The 14668-nt window shown below is 38.1% G+C and overlaps 1 protein-coding gene across 4 annotated transcripts in view; it reads right to left on the bottom strand.

Moving 5' to 3' along the window:
- The window catches only part of LOC134748598 (serine/threonine-protein phosphatase 4 regulatory subunit 3), a 148943-nt gene extending 134445 nt beyond the window's left edge, over positions 1-14498 (bottom strand). For 2 of the 4 annotated variants that reach the window (XR_010128422.1, XM_063683389.1), the window contains exons 1-9: positions 14432-14498; positions 13633-14046; positions 12001-12936; positions 11167-11359; positions 10288-10430; positions 9184-9359; positions 8477-8667; positions 5841-6029; positions 4699-4832 (exon numbers count right to left, since the gene is read on the bottom strand). Coding sequence is in view for 3 of the 4 variants with exons in the window: in XM_063683389.1 (XP_063539459.1) it covers positions 4699-4832; positions 5841-6029; positions 8477-8667; positions 9184-9359; positions 10288-10430; positions 11167-11359; positions 12001-12936; positions 13633-13929 (2259 nt within the window). In the remaining variant the exon portion in view is untranslated. Of the gene's footprint in view, positions 1-4698; positions 4833-5840; positions 6030-8476; positions 8668-9183; positions 9360-10287; positions 10431-11166; positions 11360-12000; positions 12937-13632; positions 14047-14394 lie in introns of all 4 variants that reach the window. The other 2 variants (XM_063683391.1, XM_063683390.1) reach the window with 2 other exon arrangements.
- Between the last annotated feature and the right edge of the window lie 170 nt (positions 14499-14668).

Below are 14668 nucleotides of genomic sequence, written 5' to 3'. Positions count from 1 at the left end.
TGGTCAACGGGTTGTCGACAAGTACGGTCATATCCATATAATCAAAGAGGATATAATTACATTTAAAGTTAAAATAATAATTAAAAATTTATTATGAAAATAATATGATAATAAAATTGTCTTCGGTTACCGCGATAGTTACTCATGAAATAAAACTATGAAAACGGATTATATCGCGTATATTGAATTTATAATACATCCCGACGTTTCGCTGTAAAGAGTTCGAAACGTCGGGATGTATTATAAATTCAATATACGCGATATAATCCGTTTTCATAGTTTTATTTCATGATAATAAAATTTATATTTATTTATAGAAATTAATTTTTTAATTAAAAAGTTAAAATATTTTTAAAAGACGAGAAGACCCTATAGAGTTTTATATAGAGGAGTACTGTCTACTGTCATAGTAAATTTTGTAGCCACAGTAATTTCACTGCCATCTATCGACACACGATTAAAACTAAAAATGAAGATGGTTAAAAATACCATAAAATGTATTTATAAATGGATAAATGATTGCATTTATTATTTTTATATAATTTTGACCCATGTTCTTTCACTGATATGCGTTCAAATTGTTAAATAACAAACGAAACCGTCAACGCCATCTAGTCGAGAATAGGCCAAAGGTGGTAAAACGTGGTGGCGCCATCTGTTCGAGAATCAAATTTACTTGATTTCCGGGGCACGTTTTTTCCTTAGACTGTATCCATCTTATACGGAGTTATATCAATCTTTCATATAACCTGACTACGCCAAATCTCTCAAAATTTTATTGAAATGACACCTGTTAACATACCCATCGCGTTTGAAAAATACTATAGCTGCCCAACCATACAAGATAAATTGGCCGTCAAATTTAAAACAATGGTATAAGAAAACAAAAGCAACTGTTCAATTCAATAATGATTTAAATTTCATAAATAATTTGTACTACTATTAGGACCGTGGGACGCTTAATGTCAAATCAAAAGTGATGTTAGAAGTTTAAAATCGAACGTCAAAATATAATAAAGCTGATGTCAAATTGCAGACTAGAGGCCGCTTTCTATAAAAAGATAGGGTACCGGTGGTCTAAGACTGCGCGGTCGATAAGAATGCGCATACGTCATAACTTAAATACAGTGAAGTTCGTGGCCAACTTCAGTGCTGTTTTGAAGTGTAATAGCACCTGTTATTGCTCCCGGAATCAATTTAGTTTACTGTGAAAATAAGACACTCTAGGTTAAGTTTGAAGTTTTTATCACATTTTGATCTTATTTTTCTTCAAGTTAAATGTATTGTCACTAATAAGACCTAGGTAAATTAAAATATGAGATCTTGAATTTGGATCGCGTATGCGATGGCGCGTTTGAACGGCCGTCGCTAGTTCACGTCATTTTGCATAGGTGGCGTTACCAGTATGCTTTAGTGAAAATGGAGGAATGTGTAAGAATGCGCATGGTACGAATGTGTAAAAATGCGCGCGCAGTCTTACACATCTATTTCCACATGAATGTGAAAAATGGCTCAGAAATAACCCAGGAAACTATAACTATTCCAAATGTTTAAAATCTTCACACCAGCTTATCCCAAAGCTGCAAACCCCGCATGCGCTGCTGAAAGTTTTAAACCTTTAGGAATATCACCTTGTAATCCTGAGGTATTCACTGAAGCTGATTTCTTGGCTAGTTCTGTAACCGAACGAGAAAACACGAGGCAAATTTTGCTATGTTGTTGTAAATGATGTTGACCCTCTTGGGCATGCCCGTGATGTGGCGAAATCTATAAAGATCCAATTACTGAAGACTGGATCACGGTTATCGCTTGTAATGAATGGTGGCATGATCAATACACAGCGCACACGGGTGCTGCCGCCTTTGCTTGTGACTTATGTAAATAATTAAACTGGTCTGGATATGCTACCGCGTTTCCTTAAGTATCGCGCATTCTTACACCACCCGCGCAATCTTACACATTATGCTGCGCATTCTTACAACGCGGGTAGTGTAAGAATGCGCATTTCTCGTTTTAAAATTATGCTCTAATATATCAAGATTGGTTGATCTCATTTACTAATAGAGTTTAAAATTATGTTGTCTTGTTATTCGGGAAGAAAATAACAAAAGTTGACTTCAATTATACCGTTTGTTTTTATTTTATCACGTCTCAAACCTTAAGTGCGCAGTCTTAGACCACCCTACCCTAAATAACAGTACAATGCTTATAACATTTGTACTACTATTAGGACCGTGGGACGCTAAAGGTCAAATCAAAAGTGATGTTAGAAATTTAAAATCGTACGTCAAAATATAAGAAAGCTAATGTCAAATTGCCGACTAGAGGCCGCTTTCTATAAAAAGGTAAATAGTAGGTATAATGCTTATAAAATTTGTACTACTATTAGGACCGTGGGACGCTAAAGGTCAAATCAAAAGTGATGTTAGAAATTTAAAATCGTACGTCAAAATATAAGAAAGCTAATGTCAAATTGCCGACTAGAGGCCGCTTTCTATAAAAAGGTAAATAGTAGGTATAATGCTTATAAAATTTGTACTACTATTAGGACCGTAGGACGCTAAAGGTCAAATCAAAAGTGATGCTAGAAGTTTAAAATCGTACGTCAAAATATAATAAAGCTGATGTCAAATTGCCGACTAGAGGCCGCTTTCTATAAAAACTGGTAATTTATTTCGCGGCTCTATTCAATATTAGTAATTGAATATGACCAAACCTCATGAATCATTAAATGGGCTAATGACAGTTCAAGGTATGGTTGACAATCGAGGTCATTTCAACATTTACAACTAAATGCCAAGGCCTTCAAACTCAGCTAATTTTAGGTAGAAATACCTAGTGGAAAGGTAATTGTTATTTAATTGGGTACTTTCCTACTAGTCAAATCAACTTCTTTTTAGGGTTCCGTACCCAATTACTAAGACTCCGCTGTCCGTCTGTCCGTCCGTCTGTCTGTCTGTCACCAGGCCTATCTCATGAACCGTGATAGCTAGACAGTTGAAATTTTCACAGATTATGTATTTCTGTTGCCGCTATAACAACAAATACTAAAAACAGAATAAAACAAATATTCAAGTGGGGGCTCCTGTACAACAACGTGATTTTTTGCAGTTTTTTTGCGTAATGGTACGGAACCCTTCGCGCGCGAGTCCGACTCGCACTTGGCCGGTTTTTTTCAACTTCAGCTTTTATAAGCCAAACTCTAGCATACGCCAACACACTTTCATGTATGTAACTTAAATACATTAGGTGTTCATTGAAATTAAGCAACATTAATTTGCAACAGACGCCCGACGAATGAGGAACGGGCCCTCGTTCGCCTGATCTAAACATCTCTAGAGCGTATGCCCTAGAATCCTGGTTCTGGGATGCTCGTTGATACCAGCGTTTACACAACGCGAATATTCGCGTGGTGTAAACGCTGCGAACGAACTTTTGTTTACACTACAAGATCAAGAATAGCTGAGTCCATACCGAGCGAACATACGCGCGAGGAGATTGCCTCGCGCGTATATGCTCGCTCTGTGTGGACCCGGCTATTGAATGCTCTACTCTGGTTCTAGCTTTTTTTTTGGTCTAAACCCACCTTAATACATTGCTAACTATACAGTACAATGAAATCAGTCGATCGAACAAACACCGCAATGTAACGAAAACTGCACGCAAGTTCTTTAACCGTCTAAATGGGGCTTAACATGTTATGGATGCAGTGCACTGCTACTGCACTTATGTACATCAACTATAATATTGTAGTTCTATTTTACAGATAATCCATGCAAAAGTAAATGAGCGCTAAGCATACAATAATGTATATCATGCAGTAACAAGCTAAGCAAAACACTAACTAATAAAACAGTTCCCTCTGATATATTTTGTACGCCTTTTGTCCACAATATTAAATAGAAATACATGCAAAAACATAAATAAAATAAAAAAACGTAATGCAACGTGAGTGACTAACAAAAAAATAACATATTTAATATTTTTTCGATGGGTTATTTTTCCTCTTTTCTAAGTGAAAATTTCTAAAACCTCCCCTTAGGAGCTAGCTAAAATGTGTTATTTTATAATAGGGATGAAATTATTGAGATTACGTAACACGTGTTACATTTTCCAAGTCGTAGTCCTTTATAAATCAATCTAAAGCCTGACCAGGAATATATGATCACGCGCCATGTTGCGGAATTTCACTGGAACGAATATTTTCATACTATACTGGACTGTCACCCTATACATGAAAATAAAAGCGCCCTCTTGACAATGATCATATATTCCTGGTCAGGCTTTAGTTCCATTTTATTTTATTTCTACTATTTTATGTCGCACTATATGCTCGGTCTTGGGCGACGTTTATTTAGTAAATGCGAACAATAAAGGTCCTAACGCATTAAACGAACAACTTGATTGATGAATTTACAGATGACGCGACATGTACAGCATATACATAATTATGATTTCAGCGAAGCGAGTCAGGCGAGAGGGAACCAGAATTTTACCTTATCGAGTAATCTGGGCTCGGATACCTGAACGTCAGTATGCGCGGAGTTGACGACTTTTATTTAGTAAATATGTACAAATAAGATCGTGATCCTAATGGATTTTACAGACTGTAATTAAAGATTACGAGACTAATACAGCATATACATAATACGATGATTTCAGCGAAGCGAGTCAGGCGAGAGGGAACCAAAATTTTACCTTATCGAGTAATCTGGGCTCGGATACCTGAACGTCGGTGTGCGCAGGTTTGGGCGATGCGGTGTTGAGGAGCACTCTGCTCGGCCCGTTTGCGCTCTCTGTACTCGTGCACACTTTCTTTTCTACTATTTTACCTGAAAAATGTTGAGAGTTTATTCATAACATACAATATTGTATTTATAAATCAGAGGTTTTTAGTTTGGGCGGCTGAATTATTTTAAAAAAATTAAAAGATATAGAGAATTGCATTATGACTAAGTACGATCAAAATACTTTTTTCCGATGTTACAACAGACAAATTCTGCAATCGTCAGTTGCGCTCAGAGAAAAAAAATTGCAAACTGGTCTTAAAATTTTACTGTTTGAAACATCTCTTTAAGGGTGGCCAATGTCAAGTTAAATTTTCTAATTTATGCCAAAACGCGAAAAGGAGATGGCGGGACGACCTGGACGCATTCTACCCCAAATGGGAAAATGCCGATGACAGGGTCGAGTGGAAAAAACGAGGGGAGGCCTTTGCCTAATTAAAAAAGATGCCCAAACGCCCTCCAGCGCACAAGGATGCGTTTCTGAGCAGTAGGGGGCAGCAGCGCTTGATTATAGGCGTCAATGTCAAATTAAAGCTTTCGATTTAGGCCACGAGATAGTTAAAATTTGCCCACCTATACGTTTAGAGCAACAAGTCATTGTCGAGCTATCCTTTTGAGAAGAAGAGCCAACCGCGGTCGGCCCTAAGGATGGTATTCCATCCGTTTGTTGTATGGGAGCCCCACTTAAATATTTATGTTACTCTGTTTTTAGTATTTGTTGTTATAGCGGCAACAGAAATACATACAGACAGACGTACAGTGGACGGTCTTAATAGGGTCCCGTTTTTATCCTTTGGGTATGGATGGAACCCTAAAAAGGGGTAAGGGGTATAGTCAGTATATTACCGATGGCGTCGAGCGCGTGGTGGGGGTGGGGGTGCGGCTGCGCGGGCTCCAGCGGCGGCTCGTCCTCGTCGTTGGACCACATCTCCTCGTCGTCGGGCGCGCGCGCCTCGCGCCGGTAGCGCGAGCTCAGCAGCGACGGCACCACGGCCTCCGCGACGCAGTTAGCAGACTATTGTCCTAGTGTAGTGACTAGTCAGTATATATTACCGATGGCGTCGAGCGCGTGGTGGGGGTGGGGGTGCGGCTGCGCGGGCTCCAGCGGCGGCTCGTCGTCGAGCTCGTCCTCGTCGTTGAACCACATCTCCTCCTCGTCGTCGGGCGCGCGCGCCTCGCGCCGGTAACGCGAGCGCAGCAGCGACGGCACCACGGCCTCGGCGACGCCGACGCTCCCGCTCACTGACAAACACATCCTTATTTATAGTCTGACAAACACAACTTGTCAGTCGGTAAGAACCAGGGAAACTATAGATTTAGATATTTATTCTGATTATATGAAATTACATTATAAATTGTGCCAGACTAATCTACATGAATTTATGTTATGAACGTCATTAATATCTACATAATATTTTTTTAATAAATTAATAGATACAAATTAAAAATGTCTTATCAATCTTATGTCAACAAATTTTATACATTCATGTCAAAATAAAATATGGGTCCCTTTCTTTAGGGTGCTAGCTGCTAGTACTAGCTTAAGACAAAGACAGTATGATTCTCTCTGTCTATGTTTGTAATGAGACAGTCCTGGGCCAAACTATAATGTCATTGTCAAATAACAAGCAAACCATTTGCTAGCCAATTACGTCAACAGCGTCATAAGATCGAATCAGTTTACATCCTATTCACCAATAGATATATCGGAGCGGCCGAGGTGCTCAAAAATATCTAAACACGCACTCTATTGCCTTGACAATAGAGTGCGTGTTCAGATATTTGTGAGCACCCTGGCCGCTCCGATATATCTGATGGCGACTGTACCTACATACACAGTACACACATAGAGCTTAATCAGCTAAACAGAAGTCGCACTGTATTTAAAAAAAACGGACAGTCGGACTCGCCCACCCAGGGTTCCGTACAAATTTAACTAATATATTTTTATTTATTTATAGTTTTCCGATTTTTTCCTGTATTTGTAGTGTGAAGACGGGGGTCCCTTTGTTTGACATAATTGAAAGTCATAATGTAATGATTGTCATATTATCATTAGTCATAATTCCAAAACCGTTAACTTTTCAGGATTATCCTCGGGTTATCCTATAGATAGGTTAGGTTAGGTTTGTTTTATTGCAATCCTTATGTCAATATTCAATAATTATGTCAAACAATAGAGACCCGTAAGACAATATTACTTGCCAAATTTCATAGTTCTTGGTCAACGGGAAGTACCCTATAAATTTGAATTTTCCCTTGAGTGTCGAAACAAACATTCATCATCATGTGTCATATTTTTGCTGCATAAACGGACGTATCTTTTTATTACGTTAACTTAGAAGTTTGTTTTTTTTTACAGCTTCAATGGACTGTAGACCTGAGTATATAGTGTTAATTTCAACTTGATACATCAATGCGTTCCCAAGATAAAGGGTCTTGACAGACAGACGGACGGACGGACAACAGTGTTCATATAAGGGTTCCGTTTCTCCTTTTAAGGTACGGAAAAGGTATCCAATCATTGTCTGTCTTTAAAGCCAATTTTCAATATAACCTTTAAGTGTGACGTTTTATACCTGTTATCAATAAATAGTAAAATAACTCCCACGGCCGATTCGGCCACGGCGACTGCTGTCAATTCCGTTATTGTTGTCTCTGGTGTGCTCGCAAGTGGCTAACGTAGCCGATTTTGTTTCCAAACGTTCGCGAGCATTGCGGGCATGTGAGCACACCATTTGAGTAATTATAATGTATTGCCGCAGGTGGTCTGGCCTTTATTTCGTCGCGCTTGGAATCCAGCTCTAAGCGCCGTCGCGATTCGAATTCAGCCACCCGGGCATTTATTGTATCCCGCCATTCCGTTCGTATGGCTGCCTGCTGCCCCCATCGCGAGGGCTCTATACGACACTTTTTCATGTGCCGCTTAAGCACATCTTTGTACCTGAGGAATTGGCCGCCCTGTTTCCGCTTGCCCTCCTCAAGCTCAGAATAAAAGATGCGCTTAGCCACACGCTGGTCGTTCATCCGTGAAACGTGACCACACCACCGAAGCTGACGTCGCATGAGGTATACCTCGACACCACCCACATTTGCTCTACGCAGTACTTCGGTATTCCGAACACGATCAGACCATCGGATCTTCAGTATCTTGCGTAGGCATCTGAGGTGGAACCGATCCAGCATGCGAATATGGCGGCGATAAACGGTCCACGTCTCAGCGGAGTATAGAAGGTTAGGCAGCACGACTGCCACATAAACGGATATCTTAGTGGCCAGTTTTAAGTCATGTGAGCTGAGGACCTTGTGGTCTAACTTGCCAAAAGCTGCAGCCGCAGCCCCGATCCTGCAGTTAATTTCAGCATCAAGGTCGCACTTGGATGTTAACATGCTCCCTAGGTAGCGGAACTTGTCTACCTGCTTCAGCTGGTCCTCGCCGAGTCTAACCACCAGTGTCTGATGACTGAGAACGTCCAGCGACATCACCTCAGTATGAATATGCCCAATATCAATAACACTCTTAATTTTACCCTAAATTACCTAAAAATATCTTGTTACTTGGCAAATTTAAAAATACTTTTAATTTAAATAACTTAAAATCTCTCTTACATAAAATACGCGTAATTAGTATGGCGACAAATGTAGACACTGTAAACAAAATTTTTAAATCTTAAAAGCAAATAACTTACCTCGATCCCGCTCTTTTAGTTTATCCTGATGCTGATCATATCGCGTCTTCAACGCTTTAAACGTCTGTACATATTCCACGTCTTCTAAAATCTTGCCGTAGTTTTCGACGACGTGTGAACAGAGCGACTTGATGTCCTCCAGTTTAATGAACTCAAACAATTCTAGTATAGCAGAGTCGAGTAAGTTATACCTGAAAACAGTGTAATCAAGATGTTTAGGGGAAAAGAACAATGTGTCTACAAGCACTTTCGTCGCTTCCCAAGAGAATATATAGGATAGAGGGGTACTGTCATAGTAAATTATGTAGTCACAGTAAATTTACTGCCATTTATCGACACACGATTAAAACTAAAAATAAAAATATCAAAAAATGTATATACATATATTCAAACTTTTAGGAAATTTTCCGCAAGTCGCACATTTGTTGGTGAAACAGTGTGGGTAGGAGTAAACCTAAACAGTAATCTGACTACACATATCTTAGCAATTTACAAATTACAATTAACAGTTTTTACAGACATGAGAGACCCCACACTAGCGTCTCCCGAGCGTCGGCGTCTAGGCAACTTTATGGCTGCTGCTCGACGCAACGTTGGCGCAACTGCGCAGCGACACCATTTTCCATAGCCCTGACTAGACGCTCAAAAGACGCTAGTTGCGTCTCTTTATAAAAAGAAATCCGGGATAATTTTTCTTTGACACATACCTGCCATTATTTCTAAGGAACGCGTCTATGACTGGCGCAAAGAGATTTCCCTTGATGATGTAACGATTGTAATATTCGTCCTTCAGCGCCGTGATTTTGCGCATGAATCTGAGAGCACCCAGCACTAGGAAGGTGTGTGTTGATCGCATAAGTACCAGTATGCGGCGAAGGAGATCCTATAAACAGAAGAAAATTACATCAAACCTTGTAGTTTAATACATGCTTGTCACTTACAACTTGTGAAATTACACTTTCCTAAACAGCGTAATGGAGCAATTAACTCTAAGTAGAACATGTCTTCTTAGTGGACCCAATAGTGTTGGATTTGTATTAGACAGAATCAGATTGTTTGGGACCTGTTTCGCTTGTAAACAGGAACTCTTTCAAATAAAAAGAGGAGAAGTGACTGCTGCTTGTTTCTTTCATACAATTGACCAGGTCTAGATTTTCAAAAGAAAAAACAAAAACTTTTTATATTGATCTTGTCCCGAAGTATAACCACTTTTCTTTGCACATTTTCTCATAAATCAAAATCAATAAATTGAAATGAACCTCAGAGAATTTCTTTGACGTTATACATGTATAACAAGCACTGGGACTACTGGGAGAAATAAACTTTGGCCCTAGTTAATAAGGGTACAAGTCTCGGGCAGCGCAGGTGTAAAAGGGTGTATGGTCCACATATTTAACACTTATGCTCTTTTACACCTAAGCTGCGCGAGACTTGTACCCTTTTTCACTAGGAGCACAGAATTCAACTCCTGCTAAAAATCTATAATTTTGTAAGGTTTGTTCTTCAGGCAGGCATCTAACGAACCTAACATATCTACTTTCACAAAACTCTGATTAACTTTCACGATTCTTACTCATTATTATTCAAAACGTTCAAGTTAATAAACAAGACCAAGCGCGGGTAGTTCGATAAACGCGCGCCTAGAAGATGTTGACTTCAACTTTAGTTAGCCAGTCTTCTCCGAGACCACGGGGACAACGCCGTCATCGAAACGGCGGAGGTAAATTTAAGAATTATTTTACGCGATTAAGTTTCTCAAAACTGTTGTATAAAATTATGAAAACTAGCAGAATTTTCTGTAGAAAACATACCTTGTTCAATATGCAAGTTTTAATGTGATAAGTGTGATGCTCCACACAGAACGAGAGCAATTCTAGGACGAGCCCCAGTAGCTGCACAGTGTGGTAGTCTTCCCTCAGGGGTTTCTCACCCGTTGTGTTCTGTAGTAATGGTGCTGTAGAAAATAAAAAAATGTTAAGAATGATCAATTTCCAGGTTTTAGGGCAAACTACGAAATTATTGGTTTCTATTCTTGTCGGGAAGTCACCACTGTTGCCTACAAAAACAAGGGTGAAGGGGCCAATCATTGGAGAGGGGCCAGCATTAAAGTTGTTTTTTTAGCCAATATAGTTGAGCAGATTTCTTATAATGTAAAAAAATCATCTGGTGAATGTAGGCAGTCTAGAGTAGATTACTTTATAGCAATAAGACCGCCTACTGTGTACTGTGTCCAAAAGGACAGTAAAACCGAGGTATGCAATAAAACCGGACAAGTGCGAGTCAGACTCTCCCACCGAGGGATCCGTACTTTTTAGTATTTGTTATTATAGCGGCAACAGAAATACATCATCTGTGAAAATTTTAACTGACTAGCTATCACGGTTCATGAAATACAGCTTGGTGACAGGCAGACAGACAGACAAAGGGACAGCGGAGTCTTAGTAATAGGGTCCCGTTTTTACCCTTTGAGTACGGAATAGTTGTGCCGTTCCCGGAAATTCGCCGGAACGTTCCCCATTTTGTATGGAAAAATTTCTCACAACTAAAAAAGTATTTGTATTTGATGTCCTTGGATGTCATAATGAAAGATTCTGTTAATGAAATTTGAACATCAATTATTTAACAACTAAAATTATCACTCAAACAACTCATTACTAGTCTTCATCATAACAATCTTCCATAATACGTACCTATAAGTGTCTGTATACTGTGTTTGTAGAAAAAGTTTAGGAAGTCCGCTTTTTCACTCTTATTGACCGAAGCGAGCATGCTCTCCGGGTCCAGGAGGATACGTAAGACCCCCATCAGCTGCACAGCACCTCCTAGTTCAGGGTCACGGTCGCGGAGCATCTGTTCAATCACTATATTAAGCAGCATGTGCTCCTGAAAAGTGTAAATAATCAGTTATGTATACTTAGGTCAAGATACAAGGTCATTGTCGAGGCCAGATCTTGATAAGATAATGGTATTAGTTGTCTTTATATAATCCAGCTAGTGAGAGTAATATTAATGCTGGCAAACAGCTGTGTCCTTGCTTTTAAGTTACACGATCTCGCCGCCAAAAAGCCACTCCCATACAATGGAACACTCTCATTTGAAAATGGCATGATTAAATTACTTGAAACTGGGCATGAATATTTAGGAAACATATCTGGTACTAGTTTTCATAGCTAAAAATTGTTATACAAAAAAAAAAGTGTGAATAAATGTTGTATGTAAAACTTCTACTCTCTATATCTTCTTTGTATTACAATTTCTAACAAAAACTAGTACCAGAGATAGATATACTTTACTTGAAAGTTCATGTAAAATTTCTTGTAATTTCAGAATGTTGTTTTAATATGAAAATTTAACTTTGATTATAAAGTAGTGGCTAGTTTCATGTGACTCTTAAAGGATTGCCAGTAGATTAGCTGGCATTACCTTATTTATGGTTAACCTTCTAGGAAGTAAGTAATAAGGAGAATGATTATATGTTATGACAAAACATATTGTTGCTAAAGATGATTTAATTTGGATTTTACCTCTTCTGTGTTGTTAGCTTGCTGTAAAGTGTAATCCCTCACTACGGAGGGCGAGAATTCCACAATATAAGTTAATATATCTATAGACCCAGTCTTGGTCTTCTGATCATCTATACCTAATGTAATTTCTAACGCTGGCAGGATCCCCAATGAAACTAACGTTTTATAAAACGCATCTTTATCTTGCGGCTGAAGGTTTTGCGAAAAATTGCAAAACTCTTTTAGAAATAAAACTAAATCTCTCCTCTTCGGGTTTGGTGTCTTATCATCCATCAGCAACTTAAACAAATCTGTCAGAAATCTGTCATCTTCCTCTATGAGTTTCACTATTTCTACTTTATTAAAAAATATAAAACTAGATAATGTGCTAAGCAGATTATCCTCGAAGACTGTGGGAGTGGGTAAAACAATGTCCTGGATGTATTGAACTCTGTATGTTTGATGTATCTTTGCCAGCAAATCCAGATTTTTAATAGGAATGGCCTCTCTAAATTTTGCTAGCTCCCGCAGATATTCTCTATGTTTTTTGGGCTGTGGTAGACTCGGGTCATACTCCAGACAGCCAACCACATCAAATATAGTGTCATCTGCAAACATTGTGTCAAACAAAGTGTTTTTATTGAGAAGGAATATGCTTTTGAATATCTCATAGAGATGATGTAAGCCCTCAATGTTTTCTATGTCTTCACACATATGGAAGAGATTGAGTAATTTCTTTATATAGTGCTGGGATTCTAAAGCAGCGGCCAATTTGTCTTTACGAGCTGGTGAGACCAAGCAGCTGTTGACCAACTCGCTTATGTCTTCCAGTCTTCCCATTTCACACAGTGGAAGTTCCACAGGTTGGACACTGTCTGACATCTCATCAAAACGCTCATCTTCAGATTCTTCTACAATATCTTGTGTGATTTCAACTGATGGATCTTTTCCTTGAACCTACAAAAATCATATAACAAAATTAACACATCTGTCATCAGGTAATTAGGTAATTTCTTATTCAAATAATATACCTAGGTTATTGTGACTTTAGAGGAAGAAAAATTATGGAACATTTCATCATAATTAGGGCCTGTTTCACAATGTCCAAGTAAAGTCCTGAATAAGCTACTTGCCATTTATCTGCCGAATAAAGTCATTGTTGGCGTTTCACAATCTCCAAATAAGCTTTAACTGCTGGATAAAGTGCTTTTTTTGTAGGAAATTTTATCTGGCAGTTAATTTATTTGTTAATTAGCTATCCAATACTATACTTGGACATTGTGAAACAGGCCCTTAATGATTGATCATTGAAACAATGGTTTTATGTAACTATTTTACTATCACATTGATTAAAATAGTTACATAAAACCATTGTTTCATACTATATAGAAATATTTCTGAAATAAGTATTACAAATGTTAATAATATATTTAGATTGGTAAAAGTATTTGTTTAGTATTAAACTATGTATAACAGATATATTGTTATACATGTAGGAAGTATTGTATAGTGCTAAATGCTAATCATGTTGAAACCTGTCTACCTTAGTCTAGATTGCAGTTTAAGCAACCAAGACCTAAGTAATAGTAATATACCTACAAGTATATTGCAGGTGAAGGAACAATGTAACTGGTCACAGTAAGAAAGGCTTACCTGGCAGATCTTCTCCCATATTTCATCACATCCAGCTTTTTCTTGAAAACTTAATGCTAAGTCAAAATTGTCACCTTCTGACCATACTATTAGTGTGTCTTGTTGCTTCTGGTAGGCTGTGTCTGGTTGAATTTTGCTTTCTAAAAGAAGAGATCCATCAGACTCTGCCCTCACAAGTAGTGAGGTGCCCTTGAGTCTGTCCACGTAACACGAGGAGACGTGCCCTGTGCCCCTGTCGTCCCATTGCCGGTCAGCGTTCAAAGCGTAAAGCTTTACTCTTCTTCTCGTGTCAGTCATTATAGTCAACGCTCTTTCCACTATGTATTCAAATAGTGACTCAATTATTAGGCGCTACTTTATTGCACCGTTTAATTCTTCTATTTAACTCCCATTTGTATGAAAACATGTGCACTTCTGTAACACAAATAAAACACTGATTCTTCTACGAAACATAAAATTTCCACTTCTAATTACCGTAATTACATTCAATTTTACTTTTTGGTTTTACAAGCAAAGCAGATTATTTAGGAACAACACATAGGTTTATAACGAATATATAACAAGGTGGCAAGAGAATAAACACTACAAATACATTTAAAATGTTTGAACGACAATGGATTGACGATTAAAATTATCGGGAATCACAAACAAAACAATACAAACTGTACGCCTTTCACAAAACAACAAGATTTCTATAAATCACTTCACCTAAGCTTTCTAAGCTCTATTAGTACACACTTTGGCGAAAAACAATATATTTACCGGACGTAACATTTATAGAATCGTCAAATTGACGTACCTTTAAAATAGCACAACATCAAATATCGCCATATTGGATTCACAACAACGCTTCGAGGACGGGGTTCTCAAAATGGCCGAAAGGGAGGGATATTCAAACATTAAAGAGTTGTGTACTATATTTTTAGGATTCAGTTGTAATATTAAACCAAAAAATATATTAATAAAAATTTAATTAGATTATTTCTTTAATTTGATGTACTTTTTTTGTATATTTAAATTTTAATAGCAATTTTAA

This window comes from Cydia strobilella, chromosome 16, assembly GCF_947568885.1.
Source record: "Cydia strobilella chromosome 16, ilCydStro3.1, whole genome shotgun sequence".
In the NCBI taxonomy this organism is placed as follows: domain Eukaryota; kingdom Metazoa; phylum Arthropoda; class Insecta; order Lepidoptera; family Tortricidae; genus Cydia; species Cydia strobilella.
Note: the sequence above shows the minus strand (reverse complement) of the source record. Positions and strands in the feature narration are given on the sequence as shown.